Here is a 24711-nt window from a genome sequence, read left to right as displayed (position 1 = left end):
TTCAAAATACATGTTGGGGCATTTACTCATAAAATCTTTTTTGATAATATGCGTTTAGATTTTAAAAATCCATTTACAAATCTTCTTATTAGGACAAATTAGTTCTGATTATGTCAGGAACTTATATAAAAAGTTGGACAAAAGTTGTAAGCAATTACATGTACATTGTACAGTACATGAAAATTACATTGAAACTGTTTTAGTAGCGTGCACAGATATAGGACAGTAGGCCAGGTAAAGGGGCACATTAGATTGTAAGTAATTAACAATCATACCCAAGGTTTTATAAATACTTTCTCATATTGGCCTAATAAACTTTGGAATACTTATATAGTGTACAGAAAGAGAAATTTTGTTTGTAATCATTGGAGTTGTATACTTATTATTATACCTAGAAGCTTCCATGAAAAGAACAATACATGCAGACCAACAAATTTTAGATCTTACAGATAAAAAACTCCCAGTTTCCAATTCTAAATGTATTATATATGACTAGCGGCTTCGCCCCAAGGGGTAATTAAAAAAATAAAAATTGGAGCTGCAACTACTAATTTCGATCTGATTTAAAAAACCACCACAGAACAAGTAGGTATATACCCTGAAGAGTAGAATATAATTGGTTTAGTGGTTACCAAGGTATTATGGGACAGACGGACATACTGACATCGTTCTACTTTTTATTATAGATAACATCCCCACCGAAGAAAGATCATATAAAACAACCTCGTTGGTTCTAGGGCTTGTCAGATTAAAATTTAAAAGATCCGATTTTTTTATTGTTTTCGAAAACAACGCAATGAATATAAAATTAATGAATTAAAATTATCAAAATTACTAAAGTAACATTTTTAGTGTTGTCTTAAGCACACACAAAAAAAACTTTTTAAAAACTGTTGTGCTTTCTAAACTTAAAAAATTAGCAATCTTTTGGGCCCTTGAAGGAAAAGGAAGGTAGTTGTTTGGTGCTTACATCTGTTACTTATAAAGGGATAATTTTTTCTCGTATTCATTCGAATCCGGTGGATAGGAACCGGTTCTCATCCATACGAAAAACTACCCAGGTTCTAATTAATACCATAAAAACACCTAGGTTTTACCACTTTTATGGTAAAATTTTACCAGCCTATACGATTTAAAAGGTGGTAAAATTTTACCGTAACCGTGGTAAAAACACTTTTTGTGGTACTCTGTGACGCTTTTTACCAGCGATTTTTACCACAATTATCGGTAAAATTTTACCAGATTTCCGGTAAAATATTACCATTTTAGGACGCAAATTTATACCAGATTTTGACCAATTTTTACCACTTTTTTGGTAAAATCTTACCGCAAATTTCTGTAAGATTTTACCGAAAAAGTGGTAAAACTGTTCAACACCTGGTAATATTTTTGCCCTAAATTGGTAAAATTTTACCAGAAATAGGGTAAATATGGTAAAAATTTACCAAAAATTGTGGTAAAAACGGGTGGTAAAAATCACGAGAAAGTGGTAAAAAACGACCTTAATTATAGAAAAACATCGCTTGTAGGTATAAATCGCAAAAATAAAAAAAAATTGTTTTCATTTTTATCTTTATTGATTGAAACAACACTTAAACATATTTTTCTTGATTCTACTGCTCTGGCCGCGAAAACTGTTGCGCAACCTCCTGGATTTGCTGGGCACCGGCCCCATTCGACCTCGTATCACTGATATTCAACCTGGAATAAAATTGCTCATTAGTTAATTAGATAATTACAGGGATATAAAGGGATAAGACAATGGCTGATAAATTGATGTTCATCTCTAATGATGATACACATCGTTACCCCTTCTGTAGATTACAATAAGTGATTGAAATGTTAGGACACTCAACTTAATGAACCAACCAATAAAAAATCAATAAAAGTACCCAAGGTTGTTAGGCCAAAGAATAAGAAAATGTTATTTGAAAACTTTGGGGGCTAGTGTAATTTACAGCCCAATGTCCCATCCCTCCCTACTAAATATCTAATCTATAATACAAAGTAGAACGATGTCTGTCCGTCCGTCCGTCCGTCCCAAAGATAAAGCCTATACTCGCTGTTTACGCAAATGTGTCAGAACTTCCCCCCCCCCCCTTACTCTCACACCTAAATTTTTTCTTTTGAAAGCAAAAATAAAAGTGTGTAGGTTCGACTCCCCCTCTCCCCCCTCATTCATTTCCTACAGGCATCTTGACACGTGGCAAAAAAATCAGCAAACTTATCTAACTAAACATCTTTGAAAACGCAGAACGAGAAAAAATAAAGGGAAAGCTTACCTGGAAAACATAAGCAGTAACAACATCCCTGGCTAACAAGAACATGCTGTGTCCATACTACTCGGCATTACTGATTATATGCTTCACGTGGCGTATGGAGTCGTGGAACGCGGGGTCCTAAGTTATGGAGGATTAAATGAAGGAAGGAAGTGGACTGTTTATTACACTAGTCCCCAAAGCTTTATTTTCTTCTTCGTTGCTTTAACAACTCTAGGGACTTTTATTGAATTTTGAATGGTTGATTAATCAAGTTAAGTGTCTAAAGCTTTCAACAACTAATTATACTCCACAGAAGGGGTAATTTTGTGTATCATCATTGCTGATGTACATCAATTTATCCGCCATTGTCTTGTCCCTTTAGATCCCTGTCCCAAACAAGTACTAATATTAGATAAATTTAGACCTAAACCCCAGGCAGGGAGGGTAAAATATGGTGTAAATATCATAATGGTATCCAAAGTTTCAGAAACAAGTTTACTTATTCGTCAACTCAAAAACTTTGAGTACCTAATTTTTATTAGGTAAATCTTGATTTAATTTCAATACTTCGTCTTTTGTCCTATCCCATAAGAACCATGTTTCCCGTTGTGTCTACAGAAACGTAAATTATTTTAGTACAATCTTTTTTTAAACTTAAACAATATTTTACTTCGTCTTAAATCATTTAATAACCCATTCCTGAATAGCCTTGGTCCCTGGTCCACGTCTACCCGGGGAGGGTGGAGGTCCCCTGCGTCCTGGAGAATAGTCACCTGGTGGCCCTTTGGATGGGGGTGGTGACATGTACCTTGAATATTCAGATTAGTTTATAATAAGTAAATGTTGTGTCGTTATCTATTAAAAATAACATATATCATCAAAATTCTAAAAAATACCTATTAAAAATCAAATTAGGTAAAAAAACTAGGTACTTTATGTCATTATTGGGAGGAGACAATGAACTGTTAATTTCATCAGTCCCAAAAGTTTTATTATAACGTTTTCTTATTCATTGGCTTAGGTAACTACTTTGGGGAGTTAATTAAATTTTGATTTATTGTTTCAATAAGTTGAGTGTTCAAACGTTTTTTAACCACTAATTTTATGTATCATCGATGTTGATGTTCATCAGTTTATCGGCCATTGACTTATCCCTTTACATCCCTGATATAAATTTGATTTTACCTTGGGGGTGGCCGACCTCTTGGTTCAGGTGAGTAATCCCTGGGTGGTGGGCCCCTACCGGGAGGTCCCCTCCTGGGTGACGGGGAATATTCTCTGTGGTGGGGGGGAGGAGGTCCGCGGGGGGGTCCTCGTGGCGACATATCCCTCATTGGCGGTGGGGGGCCTCTGTAACGTTGTTGTGGAGGGGAGTAGTCGCCCCTGGGGTGTGCCTCCCTTGTGAAGTAATGTGAGGGGGGTCCGTAGCCATCTCTCCTCTCATACCTGAAAAAATAAAAATAATTTACTTAAAAAGTTAAAATTCATTAAAAAAAAGGTTTTTAAAATTTTTTGATTGGTAGAAAAGGGAAGAACTAATAAAAAAGAGCATATCTAGGTAGGAAAGTTATTGTAATTTTAGAAAATCTTTAATAAAGCAATAAAAGAGATGATAGGCATTTAAAGTTAGCAAATTTGGAAATTACACTAATATATTTTGTTTATATACTAAATTGTTTAAAGTAAAAAGGTTCTTTGTCTTTAGCTTAAGATTTCGATAACTACTAAACCGATTGAGTTCTCCTTTATAGGTAGGAAAGCTTCTCATATGACACGGAATGGTTTTAGACTATATTTCTGTCCCCTATCTATCCTTTTTAATACAGAGCCCCTAAATGCTAGGGCCGCAGCCGCTAGCAATATCCGCAGCCGCTAGGCAGGCAAGGGGGCCGAGCGCTGCGGCTAGGCAGGCTAGGGAGCCGAGCGCTACATTTCTAAAAGGATAATACCACCTACTCTAATGAATGTAGAATATACGTGGATATTACGACAGGGGGAAAAAATTGTCGTTATTTTAGCTTGCTAACATGAAATTCGTTTATTGGTCAGTTTGTTCAACCAGTAGTAGGGTAAAGATTGGGTTTAAAGAAGGGGGGTTCTTTATTTTAGCCAGCTGTGAGCATCTCCTTATCAGAGTAAATGAAAATGTGGTACAACATCCCAGTAATAATATATCGATTATTTTTATAAACTTTAATGGAAAAAACATTAAAAAAATAATATACCTGTCTAGCTAACACTCTGGTAAGGGTTTCCATAGTCTTAAACCACTCCCGGATTAATTCTTCCCATAAAGTTAGTCCACTCAAAACCTAAAACAAACGAACTTATTTTGACAAGTAGAAAAGTTGGTGGAAAAATAATTCATCTAAATTAATGAAGCAAAAATTCGTCCCCAAACTTCATTTTTAATTCTTGATACAGATTTTAAAGGGTGGGGCTTAAAGGGTGTTAACTCCACTCAACCCGTAAAACCCCTTATTTGTTTCCCTTCAAAATTAAAAAAAAAAATATATTAGATTACCAACCTCAAACCTTTGAAATCCCTCATTTTATCCCTCTTAAAATTAAAAGCTTGACGTACAATCAACCATTGGTTGTCTTTAGGACGATTGGCAAATAGATCTGATTCCTGTACTGTAGAACAAATAAAACATTATGGAATGGATATAGAATATACGTGGATATTGATGACAGTGGAAAAATTGAAGTCAATTTAGGTTGCTAACATGAAACTCATTCAATGGTCAGTTTGTTTATCCAGTAGGACGGGACGGAATGGAGTAAAGGGGGCGAATTAGGGTTATCGTCATTTTAGCCCACTGGGAGTTTTACTTTATTAGAGAAAATAAAAATCTAGTGTAACATCCAAGTAATAAAATATCTATTTCTGCAGGTTATCTTAATTATAGTATAGCTAACATTACCTCTAGAAACTGATCCCAAAGTTCACAGGACACAACAACATAGAGATTAGCCTTGATCCATGTGACAATGAGGGTCTGGAAGATGGCCTGGGTCAACCTTCCTCCAAGGGTGTCCTCCCTGATAAGCATAGATAACTATTAACTAAAGATCCAAGAACAAATTAAATATAAATAGGCTATTTTTATTTAAGTGTGTAGGTAGGTATAAAGTATACTTTTTATCTAAAAATGGTATTTTTGTCTCTGATTTTATTTATCGCGTCGTATTATAGACAGCTTTCCGCGACTGGTAAAATGAGAAATTTTCAGATCAATAGCAATTTTGTTAGCCCCGAGGGGCCAAAGGACTGGCCTAACAAAGCTGGTATTGATAATATAATTTCTAGACTATTGTTCATAGAAAATTGTCTGTAATACGTAATTTTTCAGTATGGCCCAGAACCATTTTTAATCCAGGGGATATTTATCGGTTTCAAAGCCATACTGGAAACTCTTTGTTTAGGTCAAAACTACATTAATATCAATTTTTCTTTATTTTAGATTTAGTGTGCTGACTAAACAAACTAATTTCATTACTTCTTCTTTACAAGCAAAATGCTAGTGAATTTGTTCTTAAATACTTAAAGAAAATCGTAACTTCTCTATAATAATTATCTATGTGCCTGCGTCTTGGTGGTGTTTCTGTGAGGGTGAGTTGAGTTATCTGCAGCAAGATAAAGAGTAACTGCTCCCATGTTCGCCCGTCCATCTTTACATTCATTACCATAAACCTGACCAAAATAAAATTATTGTTAGATTAGGAATATCTATTTCTTAAATAAAATTAACAGGATGTCTTTCTGTACCATGTGAAAAAGTTTAATTTTAGCTATAATGGGAGAAAAAATCGGCGTTATCCTCTTAGAAATTTTTTTTTCAATTTTTTTCAATTTTGTACCCCCACACCCCCCCCCCCCCCGACTACCGACGAACAACTATTTTAGGTTAGGTTAGGTTTTAGGCTAGGGAGCCGAGCGCTGCGGCTAGGCAGGCAAGTGGGCCGAGCGCTGCGGCTAGGCAGGCAAGGGGGCAGAGCGCTGCGGCTAGGCAGGCTAGGGAGCCGAGCGCTGCGGCCAGAGTTCATAGTTCGCTGTCGGGGGGGGGGGGGGGGGTACTCAAATTTTCAATATTGAAAAAAAAATTTCTAAGAGGATAATACCAAAAAATCAATTTAATGGACATTTTATATAATACGGAAAATTTCTTCCTTTCCCTGTACCTTATAAAAATCGTCGGAAAAAGCCGTTTTTTAAGCAAACAAAAGCGCGTTTTGCTCTATCTGTGAGATATTATGAATAAGATAATGTTAAGATTTGATATTAAGATGAGAAAAATTTACGTTCACAGTCCCTTTAAAGACACAATACCTGTAATAATAATGTACAAACTTTTCAACCACTAATAATACCCTGGCCTTTCTAATTATAAGCCTAGGCAGAGCCATGCTGGTGATGCTAGCTCAAGCGTGTACCGTGGTTTCTGTAGAACTGTACTTCTGAAGCCAATACAGGGTTACGAAAGTTTAAATTGATGTTTTTTTTTTAATGTTAATATTAAATGTAATATAGTTTTGTAATGACATATAAAATATATATTCGATAGAATATAAAAAAATATAGTGCATTCAATATTAAAAAAAAATATTTAAATATATATATAGTTGTTAACCATATATGAACATATATGAATCTATTTCCGGCCGGGTTCTTAAAAGATATTGCCACGTTTTTTCGACATTTTTTACGCTATGAATAACAAGCGCGACATTCGCGAAATCTAAAAGAGTATACAATGATTTATTTAATTATTTCGCTTTTGATGGTACGGCCTTCATAGAAAAAAAAAGATTATCTTCAATCCATTTTTGCTGCATATTAATTAATGCATCTTTTTAGAGCTGTGTTAGACATTAGAAAAATTGCTAAAAAAATAATTTAAAATTCAGTATTTTTATGTTATATACTCTGTTTGAAATTCTATCGTCAACGTTCAATCGAAATCAATGTCTAAAAAACGCCGAAAAAATGTGGCATTCATCTTTTAAAAACCCATCTCGGTGGTATTTCCGGTTGGCAAAGACAACATAAATATAGAAATCATGAAACATTGTTGTTCCACAATTTTGCCACATTTTTAAACATCTTGCTTAAAAAAAATCTTCCTTGTAAATTCTACAAATTTAAATATTTAGAGAAAATTGAGTAGTAATTTACTTCTTGATTCAAAATATTTGATTAAATTGAATCAAAACTAATAATTATTTTTGGCACTCTATATTCAAATAATCATAAGCTTATCAATAGTGCGCATGCGCGCACAGAGGTGCCATAAATTTCAAAACTTAAAAATATAAGTTTTGTAGCGAAATTACTCTATAATTCGAAATCTCTGTCTTTCTTTTAGAAACATTCAGGGGAATATACGAAAGCTTATATTTATATTAAAGATGAAAAATCGATAAATTCAAATGCACACGGCACATCTGCGTAAACACACCCTGGATTTTTTTTCTTTTAATTTTAATTCGTATGAAGCTAGCTCAAATAAGTAAATATTAAATTTGATATATTTTTGACGATGCGGAAGGTTTAAAAGAAATGATGAAATAATTTTCAAGGTTTTAAAAAAAAGTTAGCTTCTTTTATGCGAAAAAATTCAATAAAAAGTAAAAATTTTTACCAAAAAGTTGGTCAAATTTTACCAAGTTTTTTTTTTTGTTAAAGTCCAAAAATCTGGACTTAGCCTAAAAATTTACCTTGTCAATTTTTACCAAAAAGTTGGTCAAATTTTACCAAGTTTTTTTTTTTGGCAAAGTCCAAAAATCTGGACTTAGCCTAAAAATTTACCTTGTCAATTTTTACCAAAAAGTTGGTCAAATTTTACCAAGTTTTTTTTTTTGGCAAAGTCCAAAAATCTGGACTTAGCCTAAAAATTTACCTTGTCAATTTTTACCAAAAAGTTGGTCAAATTTTACCAAGTTCATTTTTTTTGTCAGAGTCCAAAAATCTGGACTTAGCCTAAAAAAATACCTTGTCAAATTTTACTAACTTTTTGGTAAAAATTGACCAAATTGCGTTTTTTTGTCTAAGTCCGAAAATTCGGACTTAACCTGAAAAATAGAGTTGTAAAATTGACCACATTTTTGGTAAAACTTCCAAAAGTGGTAAAATTAAAAAAAAAAAAAAAAAATTTAAATTTAGGCTTCATTGTATAGAAGTCATTATTTTAAAGTACTACAACTGATTATGAAGAGCTGTTTTTAATTTAAAACACAAAAAACGGGTTTTTTTGTTTCGTCAAATTTTACAAAAAAAATGGTAAAATTTGACTAATTTTTTGGCTAAAATTTTTGCTGGTAAAATTTACCACGAAACTGGTATATTTTACCAGGTTGACCAGCTTTACCACTTTTCTGGTAAAACGATTTTTTTTTCTGGTATTTCGTAGAACCTGGGTATGTCTAGAATCGTATTATATTTAGCTTTCTACGAATATAGAAATGTACAATCATAAGATTAGAACCAGTTTTTTAGCCTGTGCCTTCGGCACCACGGGGCTAAAAAAACTGGTTTTAATCTTATAATTGTACATTCTATATCCGCGGAAAGCAATTTATAATACGATGAAAAAAATAACTATTCGCATATTTTCAGTAAAATTTGGTGAAACCTTTTAGTAAAATGTTTTTATTAACAAACAGTTCGACTTAATATAGCATTTGACTAAAAGATTACACCCAACTTTACGCGAAAATAAAACCCTTTTATTTTATCTTTATTTTGATAATTAACATAAATCAAATTTGTAGTGATGGAAAAAGATGCAGTGATGTTTCATCAACCTCGTCAAGATTAAAAATTTCTCCAAAGGTAAAAATACAGGTCTTTCAACAGAAATGGATTTTTGCAAACTTTTTGTAGTTTGAACAAAAAAAAACACATACTAGCAGTCACACCCTACGTTAATATGAACTGCTTTGTCCAATTTGTGTTCAAATTTCAAAACTATCTTAAAATTGTCGACTTGGTCAGTAAAAGTTCTATTCGATCGTTTTTTTCTCAAACTTTCGACCTTTCAAATGGTAGAATAACAAATGTTATGTAGTTGTGGACATTTTGGCGGATTTTTAAATTAGTAATTATAGATTTTGCATCCATAATTATGTTATTTAAAAAATCTCTTTCTCTTGAAAGACCCTGTACAACACTTTGTTTAACAGAGGTTTAAGGGGGTTATAACATATGCTTAGATGTTTCGGCTAAATTCACTTGTATGTCAATTATTAAATGAATTTTCTTTCATTCTCTTTTTATTTTTCTTCTTTCTCAATTTCCCCCATTTTTTTCTTTTCTTTTTTTCCTATTTATTTTACTCTGTATTCTTTCTTTCCTTGATATCTTTCTCCATTTTCTTTTAATTCCTTTCTTCTCAACTAACTTTTTTTTTCTTCCTCCAAAGATAATATAAAAAGTTCCCCCTTCTGTTGATTACAATTAATTAATAAACCAAACCAATCAAAATTCAATAAAAGTTCTCAAAGTTGTAACTCAAACGAAGAAAATGTTGATATAAAACCTTGGGGACTATTGTAATAAACAGCCTATTGTCCCCTTCCTTCCTGAGTTTAACCATATACTTCCCCCCTCCCCCCAGGAGGGGATAGGGGGTTAGTGTGATTATTTAAAATACTGACGCTGTGATAGGCCCGGGCTAACAAAACTGTTAGTAGTTTAATGATTTTTATTTGAATGTTCATGGAAAGTTGTATGTAATACTATGTTATACATTAGAACCGGTTTCAAAGCCATACTAACAATCCTTATTTTAGTACCTTGAATGTGGAAGTTCATCAGATGCTCCGTTCGCCAATATTGCTGAATTCAAACTGGGAACTTCAATTACGTCAGCAGTAAGCATTTATCATTTTGATACTTAAATAAAGGAGAAAAGTTTTCTAGTTCATCAATCGAATTGAAAAAAGGAAATTTTTATCATATTATGTTTCCATGGACATCTAAAAGTTTGGTCTTTTAAATATGAAAATTTAAAGTGTTCTATGGTTCTATACATTAAGGGACATTTAGTGTTTTCTAATTTAAAAGATTTAAGTTTTCAAGATATGTAATCATTTTTATACTGTTTAGCTTTTTTTCTCAAAGAAAATTGGAGAAAAAAAGTTATTTGACCTATAATGATTTTTTTTTATATTATTCATTCGGTTATAAAGCAGGGTTTAAAGGCTATGTAAATAATGAAAGTACGTATATTTAACTAAAATTCAAAAACTGACATTTTTTTAGTTGTACACTTTTTATTATAAGACAAAGAGAGAATAACATTTATTAAAAAAATGAACATTATTTTCCCCTCGACAAATCCCTGAAAAATTCCAATATAGAAAGAGGGTGTTTTCCCTTAATTTAATTGTTGAACAAATAACCCTCATTCCCCCTCCCCCTTTTTGTTGAAAGAAAATAAAATGAGAAAAGGGGGAGGGGATTTTTTGTTTGTTTATTACGTTAGGTTGGTTAGGGTTTGTTATATTGGATTCTGGATAGCCCCGAAGTGTAAGGGCATCATAGAGGTGTATGTTTCAAAAGGCATTGGAAAAAGAATCCCCCATAAAAAAAATAATTTACTTAAAAACAAGGGGGATTTCAGTGCTCTTCAGGCTTTAAAAAGTAAATCCCCAGAAAGAGTAACCCAGGGGACTGACACAAATTCTTTCCTACATAATTCTATAATACTAAGCAAATATGACGTATAACTTTACTTTTTAACTTTTACATTATAAAATACTATCGGTTGCGTCCCTAGTAACCATGGGCCCTGTATTGGAAACATAGCCTCAAACCATTCCAAGGCCTTAATCTGAAATCGAAGTAGCCCAAAACCATAAAGGAACCTATGTGAAGTTCAATACATAAAAAAAACTTAATACTTTATATTACAGGATAGTAGGATTAGATAGAGACAGGACCTATGTGAAACTTCCATAAATTAGACAAAAATACTCATTCTTCCAATATCTTTTAAAAACTTCTTTTTCAGACTATATCGCTATTGGAGCCCTATCTTAACATTACAAATCAGTTCTCATGTCTAAGGTAAGAATAGTTATTTATTGCACCGCATTATAAACAGCTTTCCGCGGATATCGAAATAATAACAAAACTGGTTTTGATTTTATTTTGTTATTCATTAAAAATCGTCTGTGTCACGATGCTATACAAGATTTTTCAGTATGGCTGAGAACCGGTTCTAATTTAGCGGATATGAATCGGTTTCGAAGCCAAACTGGCAAACGTTTTTTACTGTATTTCCACAGGATTAAAACCAGTTCTGAGCCATACTGAAAAACCATGCACTATATTACAGAGAATTTTCTACTAATGATAAAATAAAATAAATACCTGTGAACTTATTAAAAATATACTGTAATTATTTTATGAATAATACATTCCTATATTCTTAGTATAAATACTAGATGATATATTTTCATATTTTGTGATCTTATACCTTGATTTCATATATTTGTTTTTCCATGCATATTTTTATTAGATTATTAAGATCAAGTCCAGAATAAAAAAGATTTTTTTTCTGGGACTTAAATTGCCCAATAAATCTTAAGACCATATAGCCAGGCAGCCTCACACCTAAGACAATTAACAATTAATTGATTTTCATTCATGATGATGATAAACAAATTACCCTATTGATTAGTTGAAATGTTTGAGCACTGCTAGTTTCTTTTGGGAGGATGAAGGTACCTTTCCCAAAAATTGTTATAAATCTTCCTTGACCTATAATAAGCTTCACTGTAAAGAAGAACCATATCTGTTTTAGCGATTTTTTTACTACAGAGAAACATCCTGTTACTTTTACATAAGATTATAAATTACAGAGCATCAGCTTCGGTTTATGACGACGTGCTAATTTAGGCTACTTTAAAGTTACAATGGATGTTGAATATGCTTGCTATCAACGAACTCATTTATTGGTTCATCCAGTAGGAGGGTAGGGAATTGGGTAAAGGGGATGGAAGAGGAAATTTTTTTTTATAGAACGGTTCGTGTTTAAATTTAGTTTAAGATCCAAGAAATGATATATTCATTGAAGTTAGAGAAAAAGACCTTCTATACTATTTGCAACTTAATCTGATTACTTATTCATATTGCAATCATATATTGAAGAAAACAAACTATACATAACATAAATGCCAGGGATCTTAAGGAATAAGACAATTGACGATAGAAATAGATACATTCTCAATGATGATTAACAAGATTACCACCTCTGTAGATTAAAATTATTGGTTGAAACGTTTGGACACTACTTGTTTTGAAATAAACAATCAAAATTCAGTGAAAGTATCCAAATATTTTGATCCAACGAATAAAATAACATGTTTATAAAACATGGACACCAGTGTAATTTACAGCATGGCACAATGTTCACTCCCTCCCTGCATAAATGAAAAATATTATTAACCAACCCTTCGTTACATATTTTATTATGTAAGATGTTGATTTCATTATGAATAGACCCCACATATAGAAAGTACATTGAAAACTAAATATATTGCAAAGATCTTAAGAGATAAGACAATGGACGATAAATTAATGTAAATTCCAAATGGTGATATTAAAATAAATGGTTGAAAAATCACAATTCATATCTTCAACGCAGGAATAGGGTATAACCAACAAACGAAAAAATCATGTATAGGTTTCGTGATTTTTTCCTAAATTAATTTTGTTGTTAGTATAAGCTGCCTCGAACGACTTTTAGGTCAGCAAATATGGCAGACCAACTTTTGGAGGGAAGAATTATTTACAGTCCCTTGTCCCTCCTCTCTCTCTATCTCTCTGTTACAAATATCTAAATGAATGAGGAAAAGTATTAAGCCCACCAAGTCCCAATGTCAAATAAATTCAAATTAGGAACTGGAAAAGTTTTTTCCAAGAAAGTTTGTATACATATGATTGTGTGTTAGAGATAGGTTAGGCCAGGATATGTTCTACCAATATGAAGAGATTTTTTAAATTAGTGGTTTGGCCCCTAGCCTTTATGGGCTTCACTAAATGTGAGTTGTAAGCCATTCCCCAACATTTGCTATTAGTTTTGAAATAAAGGAAATATTTCTTTAGGATTTCCACTAAACCCTAGAAAACATGGCTCAGCAGCCGCGACTAAGCACTTTTTGAATCAGTTTAGCGATTACTAAGATCTTAAGCTTCAGACGGACAAACAGATGGAATGATAGACATAAAATTAATCTTAAAATTGAAATTATTTACATTTTGTTGCTAATTTTCGTAGTCACTCTAAAATCATCCATGTGACGTCAGAAAAATGAGGGATTATTCATTTCTTTTTTAGGGGTTTTCTTTCCCACTTCTCCTGTCATCCCCTCATTATTATGACGTCACATGGATGATTTTTAAGTGACTTTCTCCTCCTACTTGATTTTTTTATATCAAATTGAACATTTTATAGTCTAAGCATTAAATCTACTCATTAAATTAAATCGATTACAATATTAATAGTTACAAAAAAGTTAAATATATTTTTTGCAAAACATATCCTTTTGCTATTTTGTGTAAACACTAAGTTATTCAATCAAATAATGGTTAAGGCCATAGTTATAAAATCTTGTGAAATATAAAGGAAGACAGACAATTTTATAGATTAAAATATAAATTCTTGATTTTAAAAATGGGAAATGTTAAAAACAAGATTAACTTCCATAAATAGCGAAGCTGATGGACGAACAGATGAACACAACGTTTGTAATAGAGTAGATGCTCATCGGTATTTCAAATCTTAACGATACATGTAAAAAAGATTATCTTTAATAGAGACTGAGAAAACCAAATTTAATATTCGATAAGTTAGGAATAGTTATTTCTCGTATCGTATTATAAACGGCTTTCCGCGGATATAGAATGTACAATTATAAGATTAAAACTAGTTTTTTTAGCCCCGTGGTGCCGGAGGCACCGGCTAAAAAAACTAGTTTTAATCTTATGATTGTACATTTCTATATTCGTAGAAAACTGGATATAATACGATGCTAGACATAGTTTTTTCGTATGCATGAGAACCGGTTCCTATCCACCGGATTCGACTGAATACGAGAAAATACTATTATCTCTATTAACATCCGAGTAAATCACATTGTTTCCTTATTAAATAGTAAGATACAAAATGACTACAGAGTAGTTTTGCTCTTAAAAGTATTATTTTGCTGGGATCTAAAGGGAGAAGGGAATGGCCGATAAATTTATGTACTTTACACTTAGTGGTTAAAACGTTTGGACACTTAACTAAATTAACCAACCACTAAAAATTCAATAAAAGTCCCTAATGTTATAACTCCACGAATGAGAAAACGTTATTATAAGACATTTGGGACTAGTGTATAAAACAGCCCAATGTCCCCTCCATCCCTGATAATTTTGTGTCATAAAGTTTGAAAGCTGAATAGATTGCGAAATAAAGAATTATTCAGTGAATAACTAAACAGAAAAGTGTTGTTATCATTTATCAAACATACCTGTCTTAAATCGGAAATTAAATATTGAAAAAAACTACACCATGTGACATTTTCAATTCACATTTTTATCCTGTTATAATACAAAATATATTGTCTGTCAAACATATTAAGATTTTGCATAATATATTATATAACTAAGGCATTGTGACATCGCCTTTAAACTATATAATATATATATACCCCCCCCCCTCTTTAATTTCTATTTATTCTCTTAGAAAAGAGAATTATTATACTTTATTGCCATATTTTTTAAGCTATTGGGGGGGGGGGGGGTATATTAGTAATCCAATGTTTGACCTGTAGGTGTAAATTCCCTGAAAATATAGTGAACCATTATTTACCCCCCCCCCCCGCCCACCCTCCCTTACTTACATTTTTTTCTAAAAGCATGTTTAGTCACTTTGGGGTACCTCTCCTGCTGAGCTCTAATGATATTTACTTAACCTAACCTAAAATAAGATCATCATGTACAAATTTATCTTACACCTTAAGAAAAATGCTAAATTATTATTTTAGTTCAAGTCAGAGTTCACTGAACCCTTTATCCCTGTCATTTAAACAAACAAAGAAGGAGAGGAGGTTTCAATTTCAGGTAAATATTTTTTACCAAGAAAAATAATTCAAAAGAATTTATCATTTTTTAATAGAAGGTTAAAGTGTTTAAAGATACAAAAAGCTACAAGTCACTTACAGATAGATATCCTGATACTTTTTAGGATAATGAAAGTTTGTTTTTTAAACAAAACAAAAAATAATTTCCTTAGTCGTGGATTAAAGTTATTTGGGACATGTATCTCTTTTGAGGGAGGTGATCTAACTATTTAAGAAATCTTAATTACCTACTTACATAAACAGAAATTTAGTTCTTAAATTAAACTGGTTTTATGTAATGCTTTATCTTTAAGTAATTTTAAAACATTTTAGTCTAAAAATAATAAAATATTTCAGTTTTTTACGCTGTAAAGACCTTTTTTGAACCTCAAATAATATCTTTGTCTTTTTTTTCAGAATGATGGTCCTTTTGTGTATTCTTTATGTAGTGTGTTTGGTCTATCAATATTGTCAAGTCTGCTGTATCTACTCTTTTGGGACAGGTATTTATACTCTAATATGTATTGATTATGGAACAGGAAATCCAGGCAGTTTCTTCTTAGGAGAAAATGCGGGAAATAATTTCACCTAATTGCACTTTAGCAGACCTGCTAAAAATGTACAGACATTCATTATTATCGCTTAACACATCAAGTCAGTCGGAGTAAAATGATATACAAACCATTGGAAAGCTTATAACCTCTAGTTTCTATAGTGATATATATCATTTTGTAATAATTTTAGTCTTTGAGATTGTATATTTATTAGCAATACAATTTTTTATCTCATTTTGTCTGATTGTTTGTAAGGCCATTTGAGGAGCAAGATATTCACGTTTTCAATAAAATATTAATGGCTGAAATTTCTAATTCTTTAAAAGCCTCTAAAAATACATGAGAAGAGGTGGGGATTGAAAGTCCACCCCGACTTTCCTTTTCCTATATAGGTTATTTCTCTAGGGAGGGTGAATGTTATAAACCTTTCCTGGACCTATGAGAAACTTCACTATAAAGTAGTGGTTTACGTGATTTTTCGCTACACACATACACACAGAGACATCCTGTTACTTTTATATAAGGAATAATCTTTTATGTTGTAACTTTAAATGAATATATTTTGTTTAGGGAATTGATTATTGTTCTGTGTTCTATAGTACCTGCTCTCAATGCTTTAACAGCTCTAGGAATTTTATTAATTTTGTCATAAATAATACAACCTACACATGATTATAGATAAAGATATATTATCACATTTTATGATGCACAATATTCCATATACAAATTTTACAAATCCATATATTATCACTTGGATGTTGCCCCAGATTTTCGTGTACTCTTATAAAGTGATGCGCAGCTGGCTAAAATAACTATACTCTGTATCCCTCCCCTCCTACTGATGAACAAAATGACCAATATATGAGGTCCTTATTACCAAAAATTACGGAAAATTTTCCCCTGTGAATATATCCCGTATATCCTATATTCATTCTTTTACAATACATTCTTTTTGCCTGGAAAATCAAATTTTTATGATTAGATATCCCAAGTGCTTTGATAAAAAATGCTTCTTTAACACTTTAATGCTTTACTTTTGTCTTCGCCTCTTTAATATGGAGGGAGGGAGGGGAAGATGAACCTCCACAAAATCTTTTGTTACTGATAGATAAATTTAAAGATTATTTATCAATCTTTGAAGCAAAGTGCCTAGAGTTTAGTAGTTAAGTCCTAATATAACATTTATCCATTTAAATTAGATCCAAGAATATACTAAGTTTCTATTAAAATCTTTTATATTGCAACTTTATTAAAATTTTCCAACCAGAAATTTCCACTTTTAAGATTTAATTAAATGTATCATACTAAAAATGTTATTGAAAAGAATTTAACAAAAAGGTAAAAAACAAAATAATTAACTTTTAATAACATTTTATTAACTAAAACATGGATAATAATGCCAATAGGCAATGATTGTACATTCCAATCAAAATATGGTGAAAACTTTTAAGCCAGCGAATGAGAGAACATGTCTGTAAAGCTTTCGAGAAGAATATAATTTACAGACCAATGTCCCCATCCCTCCCTGTGTATAAATAACTACTATTGTATTGCATCAAGAACTCTTCCAGGTGTAAAATACCCATACATTGCAAAAAACGCGATATTGGGTTTGTTTAAATATTAAATTAATTAGGTTTTTTCAAGAATTTCATGCGTGGGAAATTTTTTTTAACGTGAGAACCATTTAATTTTCATTTAAATGGTACATATGTTTTTCATTTAATTTCATATTTGTGATTAAATGATGAGCTATCGCTCGATCATTTATTACCTTGGGATTTAAATATTCATTTATGCTAAATTTTGTTTGATTAAATAACTCATTTGCAAATAAACTATTTACCCTAATTAAATAGTAGCTGCGCTGACAGTAAAACAATATTTTGTCCTGAGAGTTGTACGTGATTAATGGGAAGGATGCTAAAAATCAATTTGTCGCAAGTAAATTTTTTTTTGCGGGATGTTGTTTACTTATTAGAACTATCATTCATAGACCAATTTTTATGGGTAAAAAACTAAATTTTTTGTAAAACTTCAATAAAAGGTTAGGAAAGTTTATCTTGCTTAAATTATAATATTGGAATCGTCCCTAGAGTGGTGAAAAACAGCCTAAACCCATCCCAAAATCTCAAAAAAGCTTGGCTTATGTTTTAACTGCCATTTGAAATTGAGTTTATAAAGATTATGGATATGCTAGGTAAACTCTAATGTATGTGTAGTCTATATTGGATAAAATTAATGATGTGATAAATTGCAGGCTTCCATCAGGCCAGATTAACTCAATTTAAAACAGGTAGAGAACACTTTTATAATTACAAATTGGTTCGCCACTAGTCTAGGGCAGGGAAGATAAGTTAAATAACATAAAACCACTACAAGGTATTTATAAAGCTTACCTGAAAAGTGAAGCTGTTTAGTTCCTATAAAAAATAACGTCATACTGGCCTACCATTAGTCAATAAAAATGTATACTGGCCTGCCATTGGTAATTTAGTCTGTGTATTGGCATATTATTTGTATGGTATGGCTTTATAGGCACTATAAAGAGATTTATTAAATTAAGCCTTCAAGAAATAGATCGATCTAACTGCTGAAAGACTGCCACAAGTAGAGACAATTCCCTTAAATCTTTTCAAATTTTTTATTGTACATAAAATTTCATTTTGAAGTGCCTAGAACTTTTTTTATATTGAAGCTGAAGGGTTCACATTTGGAGTCTAATTGTGGAAGTCTTTCAGCAGTTAAAGCGTTGTATTTCTTGCAGGCTTCTTTTTTTAGGATCTAGATATATAATATTTGTGATTGTGATGTTACCCTGGGTTTCCCTACAAGCTGCTACTCCATATGTCTATTCTGGACAGGTAAGCACACTTTATTAGAAGCGCAGCTACTTTGTATGTATGTATGTATAAATGATATTGTCTATACTTCTTTCTGTCGGGGACGTTTCTCATAAGTAAACACTAAACATATCCTCCCGTCATAAGTTCTTTTTTCTTCTTTCTTGATCTCTATCTATCTTTCAATCTCAATGTAAGTCTTTATTTTAGCTTATCGTTTTAATCTTAGCTACTATTTGACGTAATCCTCCTTGTTATAAGTAACCCGGCTACTCGGAAACTGGGTTATGTTGGTCCGTTATATCAAATTTACATCTACTGATTGTTTGTAATTTAATTCTTTGAAATAAAGTTCTGAAATACATAGAATGTACCACAATGACGACATAATTAGAATTAATACAGCTTATACCAATAACGAAATTAATTTGGAAAAATCACGTAGTTTTCAGCTGTCGTTGGGGGGCAACACATCGTAAAATTGACGACCTCTACATTTGCCCCCCAAATATTATTTTGATTTATTTCACTTCTTGGTTATACCTTATACCTGGAATTAATAACCTAATCTACAATAAGTATCAATAAGTTTTTTCACTTTTAGTTGGCGTTAAATCGTTAAATGAATAATATATGTAATATGTATGATTAAAATTTGTATTCCAGTTTGGCTTTGAAACCGATTACTAGCCGGTGGATTAGAATTAGTTCATACTGAAAAATCATGTATCGTAATATATCCAGTTTTCTACAAATATAAAAATGTACAATCTTAATATTAAAATCAGCTTTGTTACTCGTGCCTTGGGCATCTGGAGGCTAACAAAACTGGTTTTAATCCTATAATTGTACATTTTTAGGAAAGCTGTTTATAATACAATGAGAAAATAACTATTCTAACACATATACTATCACGTAAAGACAGACAAACCTGGCTTTTAGAGTAGCTTTGCTAAGAAAATTTTATTTAATTTGGCATTTAAACATGACTCTGCTCTGAAAATAGAAAATTTAAAATTGCACAAAAGAGGATTCAAGTTTGAAATATAAAGATGAAAGGGCGAATATAAGTGTTCTCAGTTATGGGACGTTTCCTCAAAACATCCAGAAATGGAGTACGTAATTACAAAGGATGGTAGGTGCGTTCCCTTAAAGTGCCTATCGAGCACTGTAACCCCTCTCTTTTTAATTTTCTTTAATTTTCTGCGGGAAGACAACGTTTTAAGGGCCTATACCTGCAATGCCCTAACCATGTGGGGATACTCGATGTAAAGCTAGCCGTTCCTTGCCTAAAGTATTAAACAAATAAACAAAAAACTAACTCCCCCTCACTTATACTATTAAAAAAAGGAGGAGATTTCTGGGCTCGACTAGACACCTTGAGGAAAGCTATGGAGTGTTATTTTAACAACGTAATAAGCTGCACTCGGTTAAACGGCTCAACTTAAAACACATAGAGAAGCTTTGATATTATCTAAAATGTCTACAGACGGATAAAGTAAGTTTTATTGCAGATGTTTAGTTGTCATAAAAAAGATGAAAAATGATGAAGAAATCATAAAAATCACTAGGCCTGTAGAGAACAAAGTAATTGTGCTCATCGGTACTGGGAATACTCACGAAAAAAATTAGCTGTCTATCCTACGACTGACGAACCGACGGACAAACACACAAAGTAAAAAAGAGGAGCTTCGCTACTAAAAACCATGCTATACGAAAAAATGGCTGTTTTTTTTAAGTGATTAGGTGAATTGGAAGGTGCTTTGGGATTAGATAATTTTATTCATCACTTAAAGAACGTTTTATAGTACAATTGAAATTTTATTAAAATAGTTATATAAACCAAATCATATGTGTCAAATTTAATCTTGTACAGTCTTTACGTCTGATGTCATTAACAAAGAACGATTATGTTTAACCCTTACAGATCGGGCCCCTATTCCCACCTTAATAGATCGGGGGGGGGGGGGGGGGGGTCATATTGACCCCCCCCTCTATCTCGGCTTCTGTTACAGATAAAGACGTAAAATTTTTTTCTGGTGGTTCATGTGTATTTTTAGAGAAAATTACTTTTTCTAGTCATAGCGGTCAGGCCGCTCCTTAGCCGCTTTTTAGCGGCCAGCCGCTAAATTTTAAAACAGCTGTAGAGCGGCCAATTTTGCAGCTAGGATGACCAAATTTTAGGACGAACTTTTATTTTTCATAACAAAAAAAATACTTTTTCTGATCATCGCTGAAAAACGGCAAATAACGGAAACCGCCATTTTCGGCGGTTACGGCGGTAAAACGGCGGTTGGCGGCGCCAATTAATATTTTATCTGTTTATTGTTGCTCAAGGATTTACCAAAAAAAATTTTAGGTCTCTAGCTGTAATAGAAGCCACGATATTCATGATATATGTCTGTAGTAAAAGCCGAACAAAAATCGGCCATAAAGTCGGTCAGGGAGCGGTCAAACGGTCATAACACCACTTTTCTCAGATGGTCATTGATATCTAAGTATTCACCAAAAAAAATTTTGGTTTCTACCTTATACACAAAAGTCATAATGTAGAAATTAAGATTTATTTAGAATTTTTTCTAATTTTTTTTGCTACCCAACCGACTTTGACCGGACACCACGACCGACACAGACCAGATATCCTAATAAAATCAACTCTTGCCGACGTATAATTACTAAACTTAAAAAGTCATGAAGTTACAGCTCTCCATCTTACCTACAAAAAAAATGAGATTGAAAAAACTAGAGGGGGGGGGTCAATATGACCCTCCCCCCCGATCTGTAAGGGTTAATAGTTATAAACAACCGTTAACATCCATGATTTAAAAAAGAATTTTTGCCCAATGCAAGTGAGATCCAAGGGCATCATCCGCTTGTAATGGAATGCAATACTCTAACACCCATAGGTGGATATTAGGTTTTAGTAACACCCAACAGAAAACTTCTGAGAATTGTCTGAGAAGTCTTAACCGTGAAGGGTAATGAGATGCGCTTTTTAATGGGCTCAAGGCATTCCCCCTACTTTGACTATTTAAGTCGCGAACCTGATAGTAGGAACCATTTTTAACGTCTTTAGTTATAACGCTGTGTCGGGCCGTTATACCTCACCGTCGACAAGCGAAAGTGCTACGTGTTGAGCCAAGGTCATAGGTTTGCTACTTACTTATGGATGTGATAATCCTTGCTTATTTCTAAATATTACAATGGATATATTATAACTGGACCTTACACTAGATTTTCATGTTCTCTTATGCAGTGAAACTTGCAGCAGGCTAAAATAACGATTCCCCCTACTATTCACTTTATCCCCCCTTTCCTACTGCGTGAACAAACTAAACATTAATGTTATCAGGATAAATTGATGACAATTTTTTCCTTGTCATAATATCCATGTATATTCTACATCCATTAATACTACTGAATTTGTGCAGGGAGACGAATATAATTCTGAGAATAGTCTGAACACAACAACAACAACATTGTTAACAGAACATCAGTTACAATTATATCAGCTCAATGAGATTAAGTTGAAAAGCCAAGACTTCTATCATTTGGAGGTATGTTGAATTTGACAGTTTTAATTTTTTAGTGACGATAATGATTTAGAGGAGGAGAAAGTCAGTACAAAAACAGCATAAAACCAAGAAGCCAGAAACTTCCCTATAATTAGATTATTTCTCTTTGAGCAAAAACAATGGAAAGATTATTTACGTCTCTAAAGGAATTTTTTTTATAAAACTAAAATTATTTTGTTTTTTATCACGGTTTTGAACCTGTTTAAACAGAGGAAATTAATCCGATTGGAAGCCATTTGTTGATTTTGAAAAACGTTTTTAAAAACGCAGCAAAGCTTTTATCAGGGACTATCCTATACACTTTTAAGAATAACTAAGAAAATCACACAACATTAGTACTTTAAAACTGTCTACTGTACTTTTTCTTTTAATTTTACTAGTGCTGCTCTACTTGTGAACATACATAATAGTACTTATTTATTTCTGTACAATTAACTAACCAAGTATATGTCAAAATGTCTACACTTCTATTCACGTAAATTAGTCTTTCTTTATAATTAAGACTAGCATCTGCACCTCTAGCATCTATGTGCTCTATAAAATAGCCTAAAACTATCTCAGGACCTGTAAGCAGCAACAATGTGAAGGAGAACTATGTCGGTTCAGCTACAGACAAAAAAGCTTCCTACTTTATATATTAGGACTAGAGTTGGCTCGATATAACTATCTCCCTATTGGCTAGTTTTCTATATGCATATCTATTTCTCAATAAATCTATTTTCCTCACCCGGCATTACTATTTAAACGGAAGTAAATATTTAATAATTTAAATGATCTTAAAAAGATTTTTTAAATTATATTTTTTTCTTTACATTACCATCACCAAAGGGTTTATTATATGATTACAATTTTAGTTTAATATTTGAACACACAAAGTGTCGCCACAATCGAATTCTTTTAAAACAGAGTTTTCTTAAATTAGTTATATTATAAATTTAAATTTTCTTTTTTATGATTAGAAATTAAATACTTCATTATAATGTAAATAGCAACATGGAATGAAAAAAATGAATTTATTTTTAATAAAGTAAAATAATGGGTCTTATCATTCTGGGCAATGAGAGTTTATTATGGATTATTGGAGCACTATGAGTTTTCAACGAATATTCCTTGGAGAACTTGAGCTCATTTATAGACATTTATTTCCTATATAGATCTGACATGGATCTTGAAGCAATTAAGTAGGCCGTTTTGAACTTGTTAAAAATTGGAAGATTTCATTAAATAAAAGTTATCGCAAATATACTTAGTAAATAAGGACATTGATCTGCAGCCGACCGACATCAGTGCTCGCAACTGTGAATTTTTAAACATTGGCTGTACATACAAAAAACCTTGAATTGACAAAAAACTAATTAGTTTTCCACGAAGTATAAAGTAAAAAAAACAACATACAATTAAACCAAGAGGGATCGAAAGCCCAGCCCAATAAAATTTTAATTATATTTATACTTTTAAATTTTTTTTCGGCGGAAAGCTGTATATTATACAATGCGATAAATAACTATTCCGTCTCATATGATTATATTATTATTTTAGATTGCTGTGATATTAAATCTTTTATTTTGTGGAGTGGTTATTCATTTTTTGAAAATACATCATCATCTTAAGGAATCTTGTCAAAAAATGTCAATTTTACTGAAAAAAACAAAATTAAAGAAAGGGGGAACAAAAAGAGTTGTACCATTTTCAATAGCTTATGCATGATGGACTTATGGATGGACAGACAGATCGTCGGACACATTATTAAATGAGTCATAGAGTTGCAAAGTACAAATCTTGTCTTGTCGGATGTAAAAGGGGTAAGAAAAGGAGTTTAAGGTTTAATGTAACATTTACAAAATAAAATCGCGATCGTGGCTCAACATGTAGCACATCCGCTCGTCGCCGGGGAGGTGATAGTTTCGAATCTCGGGATGACACCGCATCATAACTAAAGACGTCAAAAATAGGTTCTACTGCTGCTATTTCAGGTGTGCCACATAAATATTAAGAGTAGGGGGAATGCCTTGGCCCATAAACAAGCGTATCTCACTACCATGCACAGTTAGGACTTCGCAGACAAAGGTCGTGCAATTAAAGGGTTGGTTGTCTGATGGATGTTATTTAACCTAATATCCGTGGGTGTTAGAGTATCGCATCCCATTACATGTGAATGATGCTCTGGATTTTCTAGATGATCACTTATATCGAAGGAGAATATCGCCCTTACGAGGTAATGGTAAAACATTTACAATAATCAAGATAGCTACTGCTTAAGCATATATAAAATGAGTTAAAGAGTAGCAAATAGATTAAGGGAATATTCTCAAGAAATTTCTGTTAATTAAAGACTTAAGGATAGCATTTGACAAACTAAAAA

The 24711-nt window shown here is 32.3% G+C and overlaps 3 protein-coding genes across 4 annotated transcripts in view; 1 reads left to right on the top strand and 2 right to left on the bottom strand.

Annotated features, from left to right (window-relative positions):
- The window catches only part of LOC145326603 (adenylate cyclase type 1-like), an 82389-nt gene extending 57860 nt beyond the window's left edge, over nt 1-24529 (top strand). The window contains exons 21-31 of the mRNA XM_080169974.1: nt 9036-9096; nt 10056-10136; nt 11279-11334; nt 15303-15378; nt 15795-15880; nt 16502-16561; nt 18193-18227; nt 18713-18795; nt 22206-22331; nt 23889-23977; nt 24526-24529. Coding sequence (XP_080026100.1) covers nt 9036-9096; nt 10056-10136; nt 11279-11334; nt 15303-15378; nt 15795-15880; nt 16502-16561; nt 18193-18227; nt 18713-18795; nt 22206-22331; nt 23889-23977; nt 24526-24529 — 757 coding nt within the window. The remainder of the gene's footprint in view (nt 1-9035; nt 9097-10055; nt 10137-11278; nt 11335-15302; nt 15379-15794; nt 15881-16501; nt 16562-18192; nt 18228-18712; nt 18796-22205; nt 22332-23888; nt 23978-24525) is intronic.
- On the bottom strand, nt 1559-3859 carry LOC145326898 (uncharacterized). The gene is made up of 4 exons (XM_080170342.1): nt 3447-3859; nt 2963-3069; nt 2283-2401; nt 1559-1701 (listed from the first exon to the last, which is right to left on the bottom strand). The coding sequence occupies exons 1-3, from the start codon at nt 3593-3595 to the stop codon at nt 2340-2342; spliced, it is 318 nt and encodes a 105-aa protein (XP_080026468.1). The 5' UTR covers nt 3596-3859; the 3' UTR covers nt 1559-1701; nt 2283-2339.
- On the bottom strand, nt 4366-6832 carry LOC145326897 (ral GTPase-activating protein subunit alpha-1-like). Of its 2 annotated transcripts, none has more exons than XM_080170341.1 (4): nt 6699-6832; nt 5851-5958; nt 5189-5306; nt 4366-4573 (listed from the first exon to the last, which is right to left on the bottom strand). In XM_080170341.1, exons 2-4 carry the CDS (start codon nt 5952-5954, stop codon nt 4367-4369), a joined length of 429 nt encoding a protein of 142 aa, XP_080026467.1. In that variant the 5' UTR covers nt 5955-5958; nt 6699-6832; the 3' UTR covers nt 4366. The 2 variants fall into 2 exon arrangements, with proteins under 2 accessions (XP_080026467.1, XP_080026466.1); XM_080170340.1 differs by having other exon boundaries at nt 6595-6724.
- Nucleotides 24530-24711: the final 182 nt, after the last annotated feature.

This window comes from Acartia tonsa, chromosome 8 (assembly GCF_053477335.1).
Source record: "Acartia tonsa isolate MP-2025a chromosome 8, ASM5347733v1, whole genome shotgun sequence".
Taxonomy (NCBI): Eukaryota; Metazoa; Arthropoda; class Copepoda; order Calanoida; family Acartiidae; genus Acartia; species Acartia tonsa.
The sequence above is the reverse complement of the archived record's forward strand: the minus strand, read 5'-3'. Positions and strand labels throughout refer to the sequence as shown.